Source organism: Ictalurus punctatus, chromosome 23, assembly GCF_001660625.3.
Source record: "Ictalurus punctatus breed USDA103 chromosome 23, Coco_2.0, whole genome shotgun sequence".
NCBI classification, from domain to species: Eukaryota; Metazoa; Chordata; class Actinopteri; order Siluriformes; family Ictaluridae; genus Ictalurus; species Ictalurus punctatus.
The window spans coordinates 13,798,222-13,820,868 of record NC_030438.2 but is presented as its reverse complement, the minus strand read 5'-3'; the positions used below and the strand labels follow the sequence as shown (position 1 = coordinate 13,820,868).

The 22,647-nt window shown below is 37.5% G+C and overlaps 1 protein-coding gene and 1 pseudogene across 1 annotated transcript in view; one reads left to right on the top strand and one right to left on the bottom strand.

Moving 5' to 3' along the window:
* The window catches only part of tmem67 (transmembrane protein 67), a 40,467-nt gene that overhangs the window by 13,479 nt on the left and 4,341 nt on the right, over positions 1 to 22,647 (bottom strand). The window contains exons 3-10 of the mRNA XM_017453222.3: positions 18,694 to 18,784; positions 12,220 to 12,319; positions 12,070 to 12,136; positions 11,842 to 11,913; positions 11,685 to 11,747; positions 7,277 to 7,428; positions 2,915 to 3,023; positions 66 to 152 (exon numbers count right to left, since the gene is read on the bottom strand). Coding sequence (XP_017308711.1) covers positions 66 to 152; positions 2,915 to 3,023; positions 7,277 to 7,428; positions 11,685 to 11,747; positions 11,842 to 11,913; positions 12,070 to 12,136; positions 12,220 to 12,319; positions 18,694 to 18,784 — 741 coding nt within the window. The remainder of the gene's footprint in view (positions 1 to 65; positions 153 to 2,914; positions 3,024 to 7,276; positions 7,429 to 11,684; positions 11,748 to 11,841; positions 11,914 to 12,069; positions 12,137 to 12,219; positions 12,320 to 18,693; positions 18,785 to 22,647) is intronic.
* On the top strand, positions 3,135 to 3,800 carry LOC108256153 (cytochrome c oxidase subunit 6B1-like; annotated as a pseudogene).

The following is a 22,647-nucleotide window of genomic DNA, read 5'->3' as shown; positions in this document are numbered from 1 at the left end:
CAAATCAGTGGTTTGCCTGAAATCTTCAATTCCCGAGGTGTGTATAAACCACAGTGCTGGTTTACCTGCAGGTTGCTTCTGCCTACATTCTCCCATCTTATAAACTCTCCTCGAACGGTGTACACTGCAGCCCGCAGCTGTATGTTTGTGTTCTGCGGGGACACACACAAACACACAAGGAAATATTTCAATTATTTCATTAGTTCATCCCAAACACAAAATAATGAACTATATTACTGAAAGCATTGCAAAGAATTAACGTGTTAGGACCATACAAGAGTGAAAAGAAGGTCTTTTAATTCCTCTAAAAAAAAAAAAAAAAAAAAATAGAGGCCTATTGTTTTTTTTTGTTATTCTTTTAATCTAGTGATATAAAATACAAACCACATGAGAAGTAACGGTCACAAAAAGCAGGCTTCTAGTCTAAAATTGGATCATTAACATATCAGATTAAATTCTACAATAAATTACAGACATTAGATCATTTTTTCCATCAGATATGGAAGATATCTCTGCTAGCATCTAATACTGTTCCAAACTGTAAGCTTTCTATATTTGAGACTGAAATGGAAAAAGGATTTTCTACAGGCGGATATTTGATTAATGACAGAAAATGACATCATGGGGTTTCCCATTAGCTGTTTTTTTCAAATATTTTCAAAATTCATGACAATTTTTTTGTTGTTGTTGAAAAGAAAAGAAAAAAAAAACACCCGAACAACGGAAAAGAATTACCCAAGCTTGTGTGCGGATTAAAAAGACGAGTTGTGATAGAGAGCGCAAATGGTTTTTCAAGTGGCGGGTGGGGGAAAACCCATAAACCCACCAGATTATGCTACAGCTGAAAAATTTTCAGAGGTCATGTTAGGTAAATGAGGAGCCTGTTTGATAAATGCTGCTGTAAAACCAGTAAAGATGATGTTTTAATTGCTAAATTGCTTTCTAACCCATTATGCATCTATGCCTACTGCTTCTAATTTTATTTTTTAAAAATGATCATCGGGGGAAAGAAACTTCAGTAGAATCTTAGAAATATTTATATTAATTTCAGAATTTCTTAGTATTTCATACCTCCCTCTTTTGCTTTAATGACAACATAAACTTGAGATGGAATGCACTCCACAAGTTTGTGTAAAACCTGACGATCCATGTTAGATCAAATTGACTGCTGTGCTATCTGAACATGTGCTTCAATGGAAGCGATACGGCTCAAGGAAAATCTGACTCTTTGTATAAAAGATCTAACATGGTCAATCAAAATTTTAATTGTGACTTAGAAATATTGCTGATTACTGAATATTGAATATATATGACACTACGACATTTGCTTTCTTTGTTTTAGGTTTATTTCCATTCATCCATCCATTTTCCATGCCGCTTATACACAGGGTTGTGGGGGACCCAGGGCGCTCGGGGTACAAGGCAGGGGACACCCTGATGCCAACTCATCGCAAAGCACAATCACACACACACACATTCACACACCCATCTACACGATACAGGCAATCTGGAAATGTTAATCAGCCTACAACGTATATCTTTGGACTGGGGGAGGAAACCGGAGTACCTGGAGGAAACCCCTGAAGTACAGGGAGAACATGCAAGCTCCATGCACACCAGAGGTGCGAGGCAAACACGCTAACCACTGATCCACCATACCCCCTGTTTATTTCGAGTCTTTAAAAAAAAAACAAAGGAAAAAAAAAACAGAGCCACTTATCCAGGGCGACTTACATTTATCTAATTTATACAACTGAGCAGTTGAGGGTTAAGGGCCTTGCTCAAGGGACCAGCAATGGCAGCTTGGAACGGCTGGGATTTGAATTTACGACCTTCCGATCAACAGTCCAATGTCTTAATGACCACTGACCCCTATTTTTCCTCAATTTTGTTAACAAAAGCAATCTCAAACGTGTCACAGGTAGCCTGATTGGTATAAAGTGGTTACTGAAGATGAATGAACATCAAATATTAAATCTTTCCATTACTCTGAAGAATACTGCATTGCAATTTTGTTTCAAACACTGATTAATGTGATTATAAAAAATCTAATCGTAGGCACAAAACCTGCCTAATTAGCATTATCCTCAGCATTGTGCATGTTAATACTGTCATAAAAATGCCTTGTCATAATTCTCCAAAAATGTAATTAAATTATACAAAATTGTAATGAATAATAAATCATGATATCAGAAAAGGAGAGTCTCTCTCTCTCTGAAGACAAGTGAAGAATGAACATTGAAAATCGGTATCATAAATATGCTATATGGCCAAAAGTTTGTGGACACTTGACCATCACACCCATATGTGCTTTCTGAACATCCCATTACATGTTCCCTTTTGCTGATATAACAATCTCCACTCTTCTGGGAAGGCTTTCCATTAAATTTCGTAGTGTGGCTGTGGGGATTTGTGCTCATTTAGCCAGAAGCGCATTAGTGAGGTCAGGCACCAATGTCGGTGAGGAGGCCTGGGGATGCAGTCGGCATTCAAGTTCATCCCAAACGTGTTCAGTGGGGTTAAGATCAGGGCTCTCTGCAGGACACTCAAGTTCTCCCACTCCAAACTAGACAAATCATGTCTATATGGAGCTTGCTTTGTGCACAGGGGCATTGTCATGCTGGAACATGTTTGGGCCTCTTAGTTCCGGTGAAGGGAAATTGTAATGCTACAGCATGCAAAGACATCATATACAATTGCGTGCTTCCAATTTTGTGGCAACAGTTTGGGGAAGAACAACATATGGGTGTGATGGTCAGGTGGACACAAACTACAATTAAACATCAATCAAAATGTCATGCAATAAAGGCATTCCACCATGCCAAATTAAATCAATTTCAGATAGCTAAAATTGTCTCAGGAAAAAGTGCAAAAGCATACATGAACATACAGTATACAACAAATACATGCCTACCTTGTTTGTGCCTTTAAAGCTGAAGCCTACAGGTAGTGGTTCTGTCTGCAGAACTCTTGATGCCAATCCTGGCTGTTCTCCATAATACAACCAGGGCAGGTTAATCCTCCTGTAGGTGCAACACACAAACACAAAATTTAACGTCCAATATTTTTTGTGCCACAAAATGCAAGCACTGATTATCAGAACTTTCATCAACAGTCTCAAATAAGATGAAGAAATGGGTACAACAATACGGAGTATCGGAGCATTTGATATGCCTGCATATATGTGAGGTGTTAAACATTTAACTTTCAACAACCACACATTCCTGCCTCTGAAAAAGTAAGTTTAAAAACACATTTCTCCTGACTCTTTCAAGGGGATCCTTCGCTAAGGACACATTGGTTGTGGATCTGTCACTGAGTTTTGGTCAGTGAGATAATTGAAGACAAGATTAAGAGTTAAAGAACTGCTCCGTTCAATTCCCGATTTCCCAACACCAACCAGACATGGAACTGCTTCCATACCAGAACTAGCTTGAATTTCATAGGTGTAATAAGACAGTGTCAGAAAAAGGACAGGACCTCAATCCCTGTGAATGGTACAGTATCAGAGGGTTTACAAGAGCCTGTTCCCATATCATTTGGGTTGAGAAGTGGGATGGACAGATTCAGGATGGAAGCTTTCATGGAAAGATCTAAACAGATTGTGGCTGAACTGTCTTTTTTTTTTTTTTTAATAGATTACCTCATTTCTTAAACATGTTCACTATGCTTAGTTTGAGTGCATGAAGGGTGAACTAGTCATTACATCTTGTGACCTTCGACCCACAACTTTCAGTGGATCACACTATTCGGTTTTGTCACTCTGTCTTTGTCACTAGCAGATTAGCTTGAGCTAACAGCAATGGCCATGGTCAGCAGGAAGACAGAACTGGAAAATTCACACAAATCTTTAACGTCTGGTGTATGTGAGTACTTTGGTAATCTACTAATATACGACGCTAATGACCAGTGAGAGGCCCATGTCACAGTTTTGGATCAGCACAGACAGAGGATGTACGAAGGATGTATTTTCACTTCCTTATCTCTAGGAGAAGTGAATTGCTCTCTCTGGGGTCATAGAGAAGGCATGGGCGACATGAGGTCACCCAGATAATGGACCATCTGTCCCTACACAAAAAAAAGAGAAGCTTCATTTTGGCAGTAATGTCAACATTTAACTTTGTCATCATACATACACACACACACACACACACACCCATGTACACACCCATGTACACACCCATGTACACACCCATGTACACACCCATGTACACACCCATGTACACACCCATGTACACACCCATGTACACACCCATGTACACACTCATGTACACACCCATGTACACACCCATGTACACACCCATGTACACACCCATGTACACACACATGTACACACACATGCATACATACATGCATACATACATGCATACATACATACATACATACATACATACATACACACACCTGTGGCTACACTGTAGCTATATTATCATTCAAGAAATTGAATGATATGAAATAAAAATGCTGTATAAATCATATTTCACATATACCTGACAAAGTAACAAGTATATCATAATACACCGGTGTGTCATTGTAGACAACTGAAACGGGACAATCCATGATATTTATTATTTAAATGCATCCATATTTGGGTCTTGAGACTTTTGGTTCATTGTCGTGTCTTATACTGACACAGAAACATTAATTAAAATAAATAAGTGTAATGCAATGCAATGGAATCCAGGAGTGATTTTGGCATGCAAGGGTGGTGTGGATCTTTATGTGATGATGCAGAAAAGGTGTTATATAACAGCTGGCACCCTCAGGATGTTAGAGAGTTATTGTTTAACTGATAAATGTATTAATTAAAAGTAAAAAATTAAAGTAATGTGATTTGATTAAAATGTTCAGGAGTGTGGGTCAGAGAGACCATGGGAATTAAATCTCCTCATTTACATTGTGTCTAACCAAAATATTCCTTTGATATCAGTCTAATCCTAATTTCATGTTGAACAATGTGGGGATTTCAAAACAGGTTGATTTTTCAGTAAATACATTACCAATGAAGCTATTCATATGAAAATTTCACCAGACATCACTATTAACTCAAGAAATCCGGAAATATAAAGAATTCACAATATTAATGTCCATAAATGAAGTTATGAGTAATAAAGTGGAATGACACAGGAAAAAAGTATTGAACTTGCTAACCGAAATGTATTTAATACTTACTGGAGAAGCCTTTGTTTGTAATGACAGCTTCAAGATGCTTCCTGTATGAAGAAATTAATGGGCCACAGTATTCGACCCATTTTTCTAAACATATTGTCTTTAAATCTTGTTTAATTGGATTCCAGTCAGGTGATTGACTGGGCCATTCTAACGCCTTTATTTTTTTTCTCTGAAACCAATTGAATTTCCTTTGCTGTATGCTTTGGATAAATAAAACAGCTGAACTCATGAAGACTGGATTCAGATGAACAATCAGCAAATAAAATGGCTGATACCAGGAGCACAAGACGAAGCTTGCACTGAGGTTCCGTTGGTTACAATGTCCTTATATACATTTCATGCATGGCAACATATCCAACTTTAATCAATCACACATGGTTCCCCTTTTTGCACATCCAATCACAATCTTCCACATGTTGCATAATTTCCCATTATCTCCAACAGACTTTAAGTGTACTTATTTAGTGCAGCCCTGCATTTCCCATGATATTTTTCCTGGTTTGTTTCTTACGTCACTTCCGTCATTACACTAAGGGGCCTATATGTTCTCCTACCATTCACGTTCTCTTCATTTACCCTTGAGGCCTTTTCCACCACGAATGAGTGAATTAGCTTTTCTAAAACAGCTGCTTTTCTGCTGTGTGCCTGCACCACAAGTGGATAAGTGGATTTTCCATATTATCTGTTTCTGTGCTGTGTACTTATGGGACCTCCATTTATATTACTATGTGTCTTTGGTCAGACTCGTATTCTTAACAGTTTTTCATGTTCCATGTGTTTTATCTGTGGCTAGAAGTAAGGTCAAACACCATCAATCCTGGTTCTTCCAAGAGGAATTCTGGGAATCCCCAGAATTGGCCTCCCATGAAGAAGGAAAGAACTGATGCATCTACTCAAACATGCTTTAAAGTGTTCAGGTACACAGACTCCCAGGTACCCTTCTAAGCCACGCAGATTCCCTGGAAGGTTAACTAGAAAATGATGTGTCCTATGAAATCTTGTGTAAAACCATTTCTTGTATAAAAAAAATGTAATGTTCTTTTGTGTATCTTTTTGTCAATGCACAAATCTTACTTTAAACTAGTTTCTGTGTGTGTGTGTGTGTGTGTGTGTGTGTGTGTGTTCTCTTATTAGATTGACTGCTCATGTGTGCGTGTCCTCTTATCAGTACATCTGTCATGGGGCCCCTCTGCTCTCGTTCTCCTGCACACACACATACTGCTCAAACAGTACACCTTACAGTCTCCCTTACATTCAGCCGTTTTCAAATGTGAGGTGAAATTTTAATTCTTTATATTTTATTATTCTAAATCCCACACCCATAAATTGGGGGAACTTAAAAGATCTTGGGAGAATCTAACATCAGATCTCCAGAGAGACTACCATCAATCTCTCAGTTTCAGGCTATAGGTCTGTTCCATTCATCCCATTGATTGTGTAACTTTTACACATTAATTATAAATTAGTATCCATGTTCTACTTGTAGTCTTGGATGTAGTATAATAAACATTTGTAATTGTTTTATCCTTAAAGTACTCAGTGATACGAAGCAGTAAATAATGAATAAGTTGTATTAATAATGGTTTGAGTAGATCAAAGTAATAGAAAGTTAGACAAATAAATATACTGTAAAAGCTAATGCTTTAAAGTACTATTAAACCACTGACAAGTAAAAATAAAAGGGGTTTTCCTGCGGTAGCAGAATAATTGCTTAATTAATGCCTCAGATGCAGTAACATCACTTTCCAGCGGAAAGCTTAGTATTATAAAACTGGGTGTATTAAATCTTTGATTGAACACTGAGATATTATGTTTCCAACATTTTAACTAAAAGTTTGATTCTCTTTTTTACTTCCACGGTGAAAAAAAAATGCAGGTAGGAAGACCGCATACTCTAAATTGCCCCTAGGTGTGAATGAGTGTGTGAATATGATCTGCGATGGCCTGGTGTCCCACGCTGGGAAAATTCACCCACCTGGCTCACGGGGATAGACTCTGGATTCATTGCAACCCTGATCAGGATAAAGCGGTTACTAAAGTTGAAGAGACGAGTCAGATATTTGGAGAGTGGCGGATTAATTCCTCTGTTTGCATATGTGTGTACCAGTATGGGTTGTCCTGGTTGTTGCCCTGAGCCGCTGTTGCTCTGTAGATAGTGTAGTACAGGCCGCAGGCATCGGTGCTGATAGTGGTTGAGTGCATGTTCATCACACACATGTTCCCCAGAGCCTGGCATGCTGTCCGATTAGTGAACAACTGCGAGACAAGGGAAAACCCAATGTTAATCCAGTCAAGCATACACATGCAAACACACTTACACAAGTGACGACAAGTCAGTCATTTCAAAAGTGAATTTATCTCCATGTTTTAGAGAGCATTTTGCATTTGTAGAACATGAGCTGGAGCTGTTCTCCTAAATGTCACTTAAGAGACCCTGTTATTATGGACGATGGTTACTAGGTACACAGATATGACTTGTACATTTATTTTCTATGTATGTGAGCAATACAGAATCACAATTTATACAACAGCAGCAAGCTTCACGACAACAACATCACAAACAAAGCATGAAATATGATTCTCAATTCTGTGCAAATTAGGTATGATTTGGTAAAGTGATAAATCCAAATGAGCGCATTGAATAATTCTGTGGATCAATCATACAACTGTGGCCTGTTGTTTTTCCAGACACCCACACACGTTGTACATATGTTCTTTCTTTTTACATAGAATATGAAACACTCTGAGGTAGGTCATAAAAATATATATAGTTATGTTAAATCTGGATCACATACATTCCTGACACAAACGTTACCATACATGGTACGGCCATATGTATTCCAGACACCCACACACGTTGCACACATGTTCTTTCTAACACTCTGAGGCAGGTCATAAAAATATATATAGTTATGTTAAATCGGGTTCCCATCCATTCCTGACACAAATGTTACTATACGTGGAATGGCCATGTAGGTTCCCATCCGTTACGGAAAAATGACTGCCTTTAAGTTGTATAACAATAGTAAGTAAAATCCAATGTGATTTACATTACAAATCTCATACATAACATCTCTGCAGGATTTATAGACGTTAAAGCACTGAATGAAATGAGCAATATAGACAAAAAAGAAACACTCTGTGTCTACTACTGCTAAATATGACTAGCATTAGCTACGTGTAGTAGTGCAAAATAGTCTATCAAATGTATTAGCAGGTGTAGCCTATACATGAGTCCACTATTGGTCATATCACAATTGAGAACATGCCCCAAATTCATTGTTTTAGTAGAATTTAATTGTAAGTGAAATGATACTCACATTGTAATCTCCTTAGTATTTGTTCAGTCTACAGGTCCTCGAACACTCTATTAAATGAATAAATGTAAATGTACTACAACGTAAATTTAGTTTTAAATCAATTAATGCAGAAATTACACACAATATTAAGTTGATGTGATTATCAACATTGTTATGTGAACACAACTCATCAAAATAATGTGTACAACTAAATATTTAATGAATTCAATAAATTAGAATTTTTATCTTGCAACCACACATTAAATTTAGATTGTGGGGTTTGTTTTGTATAACTCCGCTGTTAGAAAATACATGATGGTTGAATGTGAACATAAATGAGCAGAACACCATCAATCCTGGTTCTTCCAAGAGGAATTCTGGGAATCCCCAGAATTGGCCTCCCATGAAGAAGGAAAGAACTGATGCATCTACTCAAACATGCTTTAAAGTGTTCAGGTACACAGACTCCCAGGTACCCTTCTAAGCCATGCAGATTCCCTGGAAGGTTAACTAGAAAATTATGTGTCCTATGAAATCTTGTGTGAAACCATTTCTTGTATAAAAAAAATGTAATGTTCTTTTGTGTATCTTTTTGTCAATGCACAAATCTTACTTTAAACTAGTTTCCGTGTGTGTGTGTGTGTGTGTGTGTGTGTGTGTGTGTTCTCTTATTAGATTGACTGCTCATGTGTGCGTGTCCTCTTATCAGTACATCTGTCATGGGGCCCCTCTGCTCTCGTTCTCCTACGCACACACACATGTCTTGTAGGCCTATACACACTGTCCTACACATGTGTTTTCCCGGGGTGACAGTTCTGTAGATAGTGTAAATTTTACATTTATGAGCTCTGGTGACAGTGTCTGAAGTGTGTGTGTGTGTGTATGTGGGTGCGTGTGTGTGGGTGTGTTAGAGAGAGAGAGAGAGAGAGTTGCAGAGTTTCTTCTGTGTTTTAACTACAACGTCTTAACCATTATTTTAACACTGAGACACACGACTGCCTTTAATTCGTTAACAAACACATTTGTAAGAATTCTGGTCAGCAAAACCCCCAAAAGTACACCTGTGTGTGTGTCTCTCTCTCTCTCTCTCTCTCTCTCTCTCACACACACACACCCACCCCCGCACACCCACATGGTCACCAGAGGTCATAAATGTACTGCTGGGACATGGGATGTCAAAGCATAGACAAAAGCTTATGTATTTAGCGACAGTTCTGTGTAAGTATCCTCGTTGGCGAACCATTTTCTGAAATCTTCTTTATAGTTTAAACAAAATGCACGATTCTTTTAAAACACCGTCTTTAAAAAAGGTTTTTTCACCCTTAAAATAACCTGGTTAGAAGGTAGGATATGTAATACATATTTTCATTTTCTTCAGACATATTGTCACTTCAGTCTCCACAACGAATAACACCGATGGTTTTGACCTTTCTTTCAGTAAAAGAGAACGACATCATACAGCCTTGAAGGACTGTAGAAATGTTTTACACATCACAGTGTTTTTCTCAACAACTAGCCAATAAATAGTTCAATTATTTCACAAACCTCAGTCTGTTCATTTCTTGACAGAAGGATTACACATAGATCATACACATAGGGAGCTACACATGCATAACATGTCCACAATTCTAAAACATCTACCACATTCAGTCAGCAGGTCTAGTATTTTCTGATAGATTAGTTACACAAACTGATAATTACCACAGAAGTAATTTCAGAAACAGAGATTCACTTAAACCACAAATGTACACATTGGTAGGGATCGTAAAACACTGAAATACATGACTCGTCCCTTAATTCATTAACATAAACACACTGTAAGCATGCTGGTCAGCAAACCCCCAGGAAACACATGACTCTCTCTCTCTCTCTCTCTCTCTCTCTCTCTCTCTCTCTCTCTCTAACACACGCACCCACATACACACACACTTCAGACACTGTCACCAGAGCTCATAAATGCAAAATTTACACTATCTACAGAACTGTCACCCTGGGAAAACACATGTGTAGGAGAGTGTGTATAGGCCTACAAGACATCGCCCGAAAAATGTGTCTTCTAGTTTCCTGGTTTAAAAGACTGCATTCTACTGCAGACAATCTAAATGGAGAAACGTAATTTTAAAAATGATTGTCAACTTAACAACTTGTGTTCATAATTATGGTAATTTAGTACATAACACTTAAATTCCTTTTAAATAATGTGAAAATAAAGTGTGTTTGTGTGTGTCATATTTTTGTTTGGATGTGTGTGTGTAATACACATGACCATACCATGTATGGTAACATTTGTGTCTGGAATGTATGGGAACCCGATTTAACATAACTAGTAACGTTTGTGTCAGGAATAGATGGGAACCCGATTTAACATAACTATATATATTTTTATGACCTGCCTCAGAGTGTTAGAAAGAACATGTGTGCAACATGTGTGGGTGTCTGGAATACATATGGCCGTACCAGGTATGGTAACGTTTGTGTCAGGAATGTATGTGATCCCGATTTAACATAACTATAAATATATTTTTATGACCTACCTCAGAGTGTTTCATATTCTATGTGAAAAGAAAGAACATGTGTGCAACGTGTGTGGGTGTCTGGAATACATATGGCCGTACCATGTATGGTAACATTTGTGTCAGGAATGTATGGTACCCTGATTTAACATAACTATAAATATATTTTATGATCATGACCTTTGACCTAGATATAGAGAGTAAGAATATGTATCTTTTTGACCTATACCTGTCAAAAATAAGGTTACATTATATACAAACTATTTCCCTCTAGGGCACAAAAATGACAGAAATTCATCTCTGAAGTAATGTTATGATATCAGGGAAATAAATGAAGCAGTGTGTGAAAAGCAGTACATTTTAAACAATGACAGCAGCAGGAAGGATGTGGTTATAAGCATCCCTCCAGAGAAGCACAATCTGTTCTCTCAAATAGTTCCTTTAACTGAAGACCTGGGGGCACTGAAATAAGGCTAATATCACTGAATACTTTTTTTCTTAAGTATTTGAAATCTATTTTATTTTTAGTATTAAAATTTTGAGTACAATTTTTTTCCTGGTTTATCAAATATATATTTTTAAAAAAATAGACATTGCAAAAATAAAACTCATCACAATTTGGAAGGTTAAAAAAGTGCGAGTGAGCGAGTAGGTGTGTGCGTGTGTGCAGGCGTGTGTGTGTGTGTGTATCTGTACCTACCAGACATGCAGCTGCAGACGAATACAGGAAGCGAGAGAACCAGGCAGAAGTAACAGACAGGCCCTTAACAACAGAATATAAAAAATGAATGTATGACATTAGAGATGACAGAGCACTCCTGCTTATTCAGCAGTTTAACGTCAGATCAAGTACTTACCAACTGAGCAAAGTTGACTGTGGAAACGACCATAGGGGGCAGGGTGTTGGGAGGGAAACACATTCCTCCAGCCTGTAATACATAAGTATGTTTCACACATTAAAACTGCAAAATAAAAAATTTAATCTAGCTATATAAATGCTACATAAAGTAAATAAACTGGAGCATGTACATTATCGTAGCTTATACGATACGTCACCAAAGTATACCGCACATTCATTTTCTTACCAGAATGTTAGAGCCACATGTGCAGGACTGAGATGTGTTGATGAAGGAGTCCTGACATCTCACACATCTACGCATACAGGCAAAATAAATATACAGTATACACAGAGAAAGAAAGAGAGAGAGAGAGAGAGAGAGAGAGAGAATGATCACCTGTTGCCTTTCATGTCTGGGGAAGAAAAAGCTGGATCTGTTCCATTACACAACTCACATAGGGCTTCTTCGAGAGGGGTTCCATCTGCATTTCTTTCCACTGATAAAAGACAGAGTGGCAAATATTTAAGGAATAAAACATGACAGTGTGTGATGTTACAGGAAAAGAGGGAATAATAGGGTGGTGTAATTATCACCTCGAAGCTGATTATTTTCATATAACAGCAAATCTTTCTAGGGACACCGGATAACGATCAGGCGTAGATACCACATGCATGGTGAGAACATCAACCAAGCTATGAAACATCTGTATAACATAACGCAGCGGATTCTACTCCTCCTTCCTACATTGACCCAGCTAGCTCACAGATTCAAACCATAAGATTAGTCAAACAGATCTAGATCACATTCAAAAGGAATAAAAGCAGAGTTCACGAAGACTGGATTCAGAAGAGTTAGGTTTATTAGCAGTCAAACAAGACAGCAAACAAAATCAGGGTATCTTGTGCATGTTTCTACCTCTATCCAATCACACATCTGCCCCTTTAGCTTACATCCTAACCAGAATTATCTACACGTACCCCAGCTGCGCAAATTCCATTATTTCCAGGACCTCTTATATTTTTCACTTAGCACTGCTGAAAATTTTCCATTATCTTCACCTTGGTTTGCTCTCCATGTCATGACATTGAGGAGTCTATTACTTGCCCCCATGACCCATTTCCTCTATTTACTCTTGAGACTTGTTCTACCATGGGTGAGTGAACATTCTAAGTTTATCTTTACTGTAAACCTGTGGGACCCTATGTTTACTCTACGTGTTTTTTGGTCAGTTTCTTGCCTTCAACCTTATCCCTGTGCGCGTGTGTGTGTATTTACCCTCTGCCTTACCAGTGCAACTGTTGTTGGGGCCCCTTTATTCTTGTTCTCCTGTATAACAATTACATCTCCTATTCTTACTTTCAGGTGATGTCATTCCACAGCATTTTAGGTTTTTAAAAAATATTTTTATCATCCCAGATTTCCTATAGATGTATTTGAAATACTGTAAATAATGTTGTCATATGGAAATCATTCCTTGTTGCTCCTGCCAGATCGGTACTGGTTCTGAATGAGAGGGGAACTTCTATTTCACCCCCCTAAACACCAGGGAGAGTGAAAATCACCTGGATAATCCATACTGCAATGTCAGGAGGTACCGATCCACCTCAGGACTAAGTAGAAAGGTGTTCAGAAATAACCACCGCACTCATGGCATTGGGAAGGGTGATGTTAACCTTGTAGAACGTGCAGAAGGTACACTCTGACGCAAAAGCAGCAGCAGTATTGCTTTCCTGAAGTGGCACACTTTTAAGTAATGCTCATAATTAGGAAAGGTTCTTCATAGAATAGCGTGCCCCGGTACAAGCCGGTCGTCCGACCTGCCTGAAGGCCAAGGTGACGTCATCCACCAGCCTGTGTGCCAGTCTCTGTTTATAAAGGGGAGCTTCTTGTATCTTCATTAGGTGGCATATAAAGAGTTGATCTGTTAGTCAAAATGGTACAATAAGTACGAATGAGCACATACTGGGCATTACAAGGGACACTCCGAAGATGAATCTTTGTGGAAGTCTGCGAGGTCAATCAATTGGTTAATAAAAATAGGTTATATGACTTTGGGTAAAAACCCCAGGCTCAACCATGAAGTCATGTATCAACCCAGCCACAAAGGCTGATACAAAAAAAAATCAAAAAGCCAAACTTTAGAGGAATGTATTTCAGTTCTGTGTCCTGGATGAGCTCATAAGTGGAGGGAGGCTACAGTACAAAGCTGAGATCCCACACTGGGCTCTTGGGTGGCTGCCAAAGGTGCCCTGCTTCCTTCAGAAGGTCTGTGACAATTTATGAGCCCCTAGTGAGATACCATCCATGGTGCTATGATGCACTACAATGGCTGCCACATACACCTTCAATGAAGATGGAAACTTTCTGCTGTCTAGCAGGTGCTGTGGGTAGGTTAGTACTCTTGGAACCAGGCAGCAAATTGTAGGGTAGTGATATAATGTATATAATTCATGAACCAGTTTCCATCTGAGAGCACACAAGACTTGTGTCCTAGACCTAGGTTCAGGAGTGTCTCTTAGATTGCATGGTAATGGTGCTCAACCAGCTCATCAATCCCAGGGGCTAATCCCACTGTGCAAGTAACCTGGCTGAAGGTTAGGCCAGATTTTGTTTTTGTTGTTATGTGGCTAAATAAAATATATTTAATTGACATAGAGTCAAAATAACGTCCAATTCTACCTCTGAGAAAGCAATTTTTGCCGTTTACTCGTCATTTCAGCTCTATGAACTTTGCCTTTTAGGGAGTTTAGTGGGTGTCACCAAATTAGATGTGCTATGCATGCACCTGGTATTTTGCAAGTGATTGACATTCATCAACATACACATAGGACTATGAAGAAAATCATCTTTTCTAAAACTTTTGAAAATCTGACATTATTTACTTTGGTTTGGCTTAAGCAAACATTTACACAAGTTTAATAAATGAGGCCCATTGCTATTAATTCTAGACTTGAAGTGACCAAGGCATGAACAAGTATTTTAGTACTAGACTAAGAGATGAGAGGTGGAGTCTAAAGATATTGATACCACGAAGAATCATTTCAGTGTTATTGTTGCGTGTTGAGGTCATTCAGGTTCAATGGCCACCAGAACCCAGTGTGCATGTACTTTTGTCCATATGTACACACCTGCACTGTTCAAAGAACACTCTAGGCATTACAAATGGAATAACACAGCAAAGGAAAAGGAGTCATCTAACCTTGAAATGTTGGTCTGACTCCCCAAAGATAATTCTGGGAAACATGTTCAATGGCTGGCATTGTCTTTCAAACTAAGAATTTCATGTTTGGAATATGAACATGCAAAAGATTCAACCTGCAGTTGAAAATCCATTACGGTCACAAATTTTGGCCCCCCTGCATTTAGAGTGAGGGGAAATAAGTATTCGGATGCTTTTGACTTTGTTATTTTAATATACTTCCAATCCATATGCATCTACTTCAAATGCATGCCTTTTTAACGTCAAACAGAATTTTGAGAGTTTGTACTTGTAAATATGAATATATGTATTCATAATAATAAACAAAGTTAAAAAACAAAATTGATAGGGGGAAAAAGGTATTCAGACATATGGTTGTTCATACGAATCCTAGAACACCATATCCACGGAGGTGGAAGCATTATATATGCATCATGAGCTGCTTCTCTGCAAGTGGTATTTGCACTTTACAGATCATTGGAGTAGACATGAATGGAGCAACGTACTGGGACATCTTAGAAAAGAATTTGAACTCATCCGCCAAGAAACTGAATCTGGAGAAAAGATGGATGTTTCAATAAGACAACAACTCCAAACCATACAGCTAAAATAACATAAGAAGGCCTTGCATGGTCTATCCAATCTCCTGACTTGAATCCATTTGAAAATTTTTGGAGGATTTTGAAATGACTTGTGGTGGATATTCACCTGTAAAATGAGAAATCACTACCAACCCTTGCATATGCTCAAGTAAATATTTTATCAATCAGCAATTGCTCACGGTCCCAGTTGGTCATTCTTAAATTACCAAACCGTACCTTACCTCAGAGTGCTAAGAGGGTTGAGGCAAAAAACTGAAGTATACATTGGTCACAGTCATGCATTATTCAATTTGTAGAGAAAAAAGAAATCAAAATCCAATTGGATGACAGAATACACCAATTATCATGTTTTAACATACAGTGGATATAAAAATTCCACACACCCCTGTTAAAATGGCAGGTTTTCGTGATATAAAACAGAAACCAAGATAGATCATGTCAGAACCATTTCTACCATTATTGTGAATTGCTACCTATAAATTAAAGTGAGAAAAAAAATAAGAATAATTTTAAAAAAAGAAAAGAAAAGTACAATTACCTGGTTGCATAAGTGTGCACACCCCTAAACTAATACTCAGTTGAAGCACCTTTAGATTTTATCACAGCATTCAATATTTTGGGGTAAGAGTCAATCAATTTGCCACATTTGTACTTATTTTGTCATTCTTCCTTGCAAAAGCATTCTAAATCTTTTAGATTGGCTGGGGGTCTCCTGTGTACAGCCCTCGTCAGGTCACCCCACAGATTTTTCGATGCATTTAGATCTGGACTCTGTCTGAGCCATTCCAAAACCTTGAACTTGTTTTGGTGAAGCCATTCCTTTGTTGATCTGGAAGTATGCTTCGAGGCATTGTCATGTTGAAAGGGGAATTCCTCTTCATCTTAAGTGTTTTAGCAGAAAACTTAATGTTTTGTACCAAAATTGACTGGTATTTGGAGCTATTCATTATTCCCTCCACGCTGATTAAAGCCCCAGTTCTAGCTGAAGAAAAGAAGCCACAACGCATCATGCTGCAGCCTCAATGCTTCACCATGGGGATGGTGTTCTTTTGGTGATGTGCTGTGGGGGGGTTTTGCACCAAACGTAACTTTTTATATTATGGTCAATATGTTTTTATGGTCTCATCAGACCATAACACATTATTCCATATGGTTTTGGCAGTTTGGATGTATTTTTTTTGCGAACGCTAGCAGGGCTTGGCTGCATTTTTTCTTAAAAAAGGCTTCTGTCTTGCCACCCTACACTAGAACCCAGACATATGTAGAATTCGGGAGATTGTTGTCATATGTAGGGAGCAACCAGTACTTGCCAGAAATTGCTGTATTTATTTTAATGTTTCTGTAGGCCTATTGGCAGCCTCCCTGACCAGTTTTCTCCTGATCTTCTCATACATTTTAGAGGGATGTCCTGCTCTTAGTAGTGCCACTGTCATTCCATATTTACTTCACTTGTTCATTATTGTCTTTACAGTGTTCCATGTTACATCCACTGCCTTGGACATTTTTGTAACCCTCTGCTAATTGATCTTTTTCAACAATGAAATCCCGTTCTTGCTTTGTAAGTTCTTCGCAGCTCATGACTTGTCCAGTTAGATGTTACCAAGAAGATGTCAGGAACATCCTATAGGAACAGCGGTTTTCCCTAAAACATTTGTGATTGTTTTTCATTTGATTTTGATTGCAATTTCACAATAAAGGTGAAAAGGATTCGGACATGGTTAAGCTTAGTTGAATGTTTGTTTGTTTTTTTACATCAGAAAAAAACTGCCATTTTAACAGGGGTATGGAGACTTTTTATATACACTGTAGTACCAATTTCTCCAGATTGTCCATCAAAGGGACACTTGTAACCTTGAGGAATTTAAGACGATTTGCCAAGAGGAATGGGAAAAAATTGAACCACAATCCTACAAAAAAACTAATTACATCTTATCATAGATGTCACACGGCTGTAATTTACCAACAACAGCTTTGCAACAAAATACTAATGTTGGTTATCTATGGTGTCCAAATATACACCCATTTTGTTTTTCCTGATCAATTAAAAAAAATCTTTATTTATGCTCATGAATACATATGTTTTTTTTTCATATTTGTATGCATATCAAAATACATCATGCATGCAAATTTGAAGTGGATATTTCCAGTGGAAATATATTAAATAATTTTTAAAATAGTATCCAAATACTTATGAGACTGGAGAATACAGAATCTCTCCAGATCCTCCATGATCCTATCTCCTCTCTTGTGGACTCTCCTGTTCTTCTCACCCCACAGGTTTTCAATGGGGTTTAGGCCTCCGGGATGGCCATGTCAAAAGCTTGATTCTGTGGCCATTGAACCTTTTTTGCTGGAAGATCCAAAGACACACTAGTTATAGAGTTCTAGAGGAGGACAGATCTTGGTCCTCCATGCACAATATTTTCAGCTCCTTTATATTCTTAGGTAGATGCAAATTTTTGTCTTTCTTTGTCATTTCTGTGTTGAATTGGAAGTACTTCATGCAATAAACATCTTCCTTTGTACATGCTACATGCAACTTATCTGAAACATGCCATGTCAGAACAGAACACGCTCAGTACAGACTACATTTCCTGGTAAATGATAGTCTGTAATAAAGAGAATGGAGCAAAAAAGAGAACTCGAACATAAGAGAAAATCCAAATAATTACACACTCCTCAACAGAGTATTGAAATGAAATACTCTGGTATTTATTAGAATTTACTGTGCCACCAAGTCATGGACCAAATCAAGTCATGAAAGAAATCTACCCATAATACTGAGCTCCTCTTTCCTTTTTTTGCAGTCAAATTGGCTTTGATTTTAATAATTAATTCTAAAATAAGTCCAGATCAATGCCATTTTTGTAATCTCTTCATTAGCATGACAGTGTACACTAAACTTACATTACGTAGTATCACACCATGTGATTCACATGGTATGAGTAAATGTAAACGCTATCAGAGGGACAGCAGTATCAATATTGATGCATCCTTAATTATTATTATTATTACTACTATTAATATTGTTGTTATAAAAAGCTGTAAAACAAAAAAACAAAAACTCACCAAGAACACTGTCTTCAGGACACTTGCATTTCCCATCCTCCCCCAGTCCGCCTGGACATCTGATACATTCATATCCATCCCGCGTAACAGCCTACCAAACAATGTGACAACTGTATTCAGTGTATGATATGATAACAAACTAGTCTAGATGTTTTCGGTTCCAGTTCTGGCACTATTCTCAACATTACACAGTTGGGAAATATGTGAATATCTAACAACGGGCATACAATGCACAGTTTGTTCATCATTCTGTGGTGATAACACTCACATTCCACTGCATAAAGGTCACAAATGACTTACCAGTGTGAACACTTAAAAAACATCACTATTCATTATATACAGATTAATAGTGAACATCCCCCTCAGAAGATACCAACAAAGTTTTTAGCATTTATAAAGGCAACAAGTTATTGGAAAATATCTCTATCATAATCAGAGTACAATGTGCACAAGAAGCTTCCAATAAGTCAATCATTTTTATGTTTCCTGCTGTGGTGCACTTTGATTTCTTGAGTTTAATGGATTCTCTACTATACTTTCAGTTTACAGACATGACAACATTATAGACTCCCAGAATGTAGTAAAGACAAAGTTTAAGATCAGTTGTAATTCACACACCTGATAAACTGTAACTTATTAGTGAATTATAAAGTCTGATCTGCAGGGGGATTGTGTGTGTTGAAGTATTTTAATATATGCATAACAATATGTAGTTTTGCTGAGGGCAAGATGCCAATAAAGCACTGATTCTGTATTATTATAGGATTTTTTTATTCAACATTTGCTAAATGGCAAGTATTTAATAATGAAAATGAAACAATTGATATAAAACTGGTGTTGCCTTCCAATGACTTGTCATAGCAAGTAAATATAGTAATAATGCCAGACACCTTGCCTTATGATTTTCACATGATTCTAAGAAACATGCAGTGTAATGTTAATATACAAATGTAATACCAAGAATATGGAGTGTGAAACTATAATCACATTCATTGTTGTTGAGATTCTAACTGAATTGTTTCTCTATATAAAGATCTATTCAAATTCTTACACTGAAATCTCTTAGAGCAATACCTTGTAAATGCATCAGTGAAAGCATCACTTGGCTGTGTACTTACACTCAATCTAGTGTCATAACTGCCTGTCAATGTGTGACTCACCTGGTTCTTTTACATGGAGTGATCTACCATCACCACTTCTACTGTCATATTGGATTTTGTGGGTTGGACTGTGAATCATCTCAAGTTATGATCAGACTCTGAGCGTTTAAATGAACAACACTTGACTCAGCCCAATCAGAACGAAATATTTGTAAGTCGTACTCATTTGTAAGTCGCTTTGGATAAAAGCATCTGCTAAGTGAATAAATGTAAATGAATAAATGAAATATAATCACAGTATCAGTATTGTATTTTCATTTTGCCCAGACCTAATATGTAATTTCGCTTCCAAGACAATTAACTGTACATCACACCTACGAAACTAGGTAATCAAATGATAAGCATTAGTCATGATAATCCATAACCAAGGTGGATGATGTGGGTATAAATTTGCATAAAAATGAACACACAAGTCTAGGATGGGGAACACAGGTATAGTTTATTGATTACTGAATAAGATTGGTAGGGCTGTAGAGGTAAAATTAGCCTCAGTTTGACTGGAGGCATGTGATACAGTCACAGCTGGCTGGATACGAAAAGGGAGGGGGAAATGCTGGAGGAATAGAGTGGTGCAGGGATGACGTCATTTTGTATGCAAAACCCGAATAGAGTTAGCATTTTAACCCTTCCGGTTCCATCGTCCACAAGTCAATGGGTTTTTTGAATGAGATTTTGTTTAAAAGCCTGAAATAATTGTCTGTGGTGAACACAAGCTCAAAATATTTTCATGTTTTATTTTATTTTATAAAATACACCAGTAATACCCCACGCATGATTTTTTTAAAAAAAAAAAAGCTTTTATGTGTATTGAAAAAGGTGGTTGCTAAATTGGACTACAGACATTGTCTGGGACATTAAATGTAATGCGATGCCGCTAGCTTTAGCAGAATACCCAGAGTCAACGAAAATACATTTCTTGTTTACTGTTTAAACTGTAAGGCTGGTGCCAAGATGTCTGAACCTTGAGAGAACTACTCTCTGAGGACAAAGGACTACTACGAGAATGAACACTCGATCTTTCTCCCACAGAAGTAGCATCCTCACTTGAGATAGATAGCACATCATGCTGAGTGGAGCCTGAAAGATCCTCACTTCCTCTCTTCCCACACCCTTTTCTTTCTCTGTACTGAGATCATCTTAAACACACCCTAGGTCTATATGCATTACATAGCATGTTTTAATGCAAAAAAAGATGTAGATTATACAGGTTTACTGTATTATAAAAAGGGCCTCAGTGCGACATGAAAATATGGTCTCATTCTCTCAATACCAGTTGAAATAAAAATATTGCATGCCATTAAAGGCATATCCTCCCAAGGTCCCTCACTCAAATTACCTCCTCTATGTAAATAAGGTACATCCTTCCGCAAACATCAAATTATAATCACAAACTGCACCATTTGGTGGCCCACAGAGCATCTGGGTATTTAGGAGAGAGCTGGCCAAAGATTCAGGGAATCTGTAGACAGATCTTCCTCACGATCATTGTGTGTAGTTTTTCTCCACCAGGTATGTACATTTTGACTCTCTTATGTTGTATTATTATGTTTTGAATTACACTGTAATGTAATGTTGAATGTAATTCTTTCTTATTGTTATCAATGGTAGTATTGGGTTTGGATGTTTTCATACCTGGTTAAATAAATTATTAGACTTGATTATATTCTGAATTATTCTGAAATTATTGTCTCTAGTAGATTACGTTAAGTCCTTGTTACAGCAAATCTGCAACTAGGTTAGTACAGGCTAAAATCCAGGTTTAGGTGGAGCACTGGGGCACACCAACTGAGATTTTAGCGTTCAGGCTAACATTTTTGCATTAACATAAGTGTACAGGCTCGGTAGGAAATTTCCCTTTATGACAACATAAAGTTGATCGACCAAGTCTAAATAGGATGAAGTCTAAAACTCTGATTACTGTAATATTCTTCTAGTTAATGTGTACATAGGAAACTATGGCATGATTATATAAAGCTAATTTTACTCAGATATTATTGGTCTATCTTTGTAGATTTTAGTGGTCATGACCTCTGACTAGAAATAACATTACTATAGCAAAGGGGACTAAATAAAGTACTATTTAGGAAAGGGCAAGCATGGGTCGGTCGTCTAAATAATATTAGACAATTACCTCTGGCTAATGACCAAGACTGGTGAGTTTGTGACCGTGAGATCCGCGTACATGACCGCCGCGAGACTTGCCATGGAACCCGAACGAATGAGCACAATTTAAAGCATAGAATAAACTAGAATTAATCAAATGTAGATCAAAAGTATCAAAATACAAATAACTAAGAAATAAATACAACATTGAGGTCTTTATAATCGGAGTCAGATTTAATTTAAGAGAATTAGAATGACAAATTTAATAATCTAAATGTATTCACATAGCTTAAAAAAGACAGAAGCACACGGGAATCCTTCTACCACGTCATTGGATACCGTCGTTGGACCAGTGAGTGGACCCCTACAATATCAACATTACCTTTTATCTCCAACAGAGTAAATCCGTATTATGAAAAATGATTTTAAGTCAAGTTTGGAAAACTTGTTGGAAGCTTGGTGATGGTGACGTTGTCGAGCGACCCTGGTGTAGTTCGTTTATAGCATACTGTTAGTTTTTTATTTCTGCCGATTGTATTTAGGCTTCAAAAGTCATAAAAGTTGTGTTCATTTATGAAAATTACCTTGACGGACAGAACGTGTTATTATTCTAAACTTTTGTTGATCACAGAGCTTATTTTTTGCGATATTCCAAAAGTCTATGTGAAAATCCTATTGGGTTTTTGTCGAG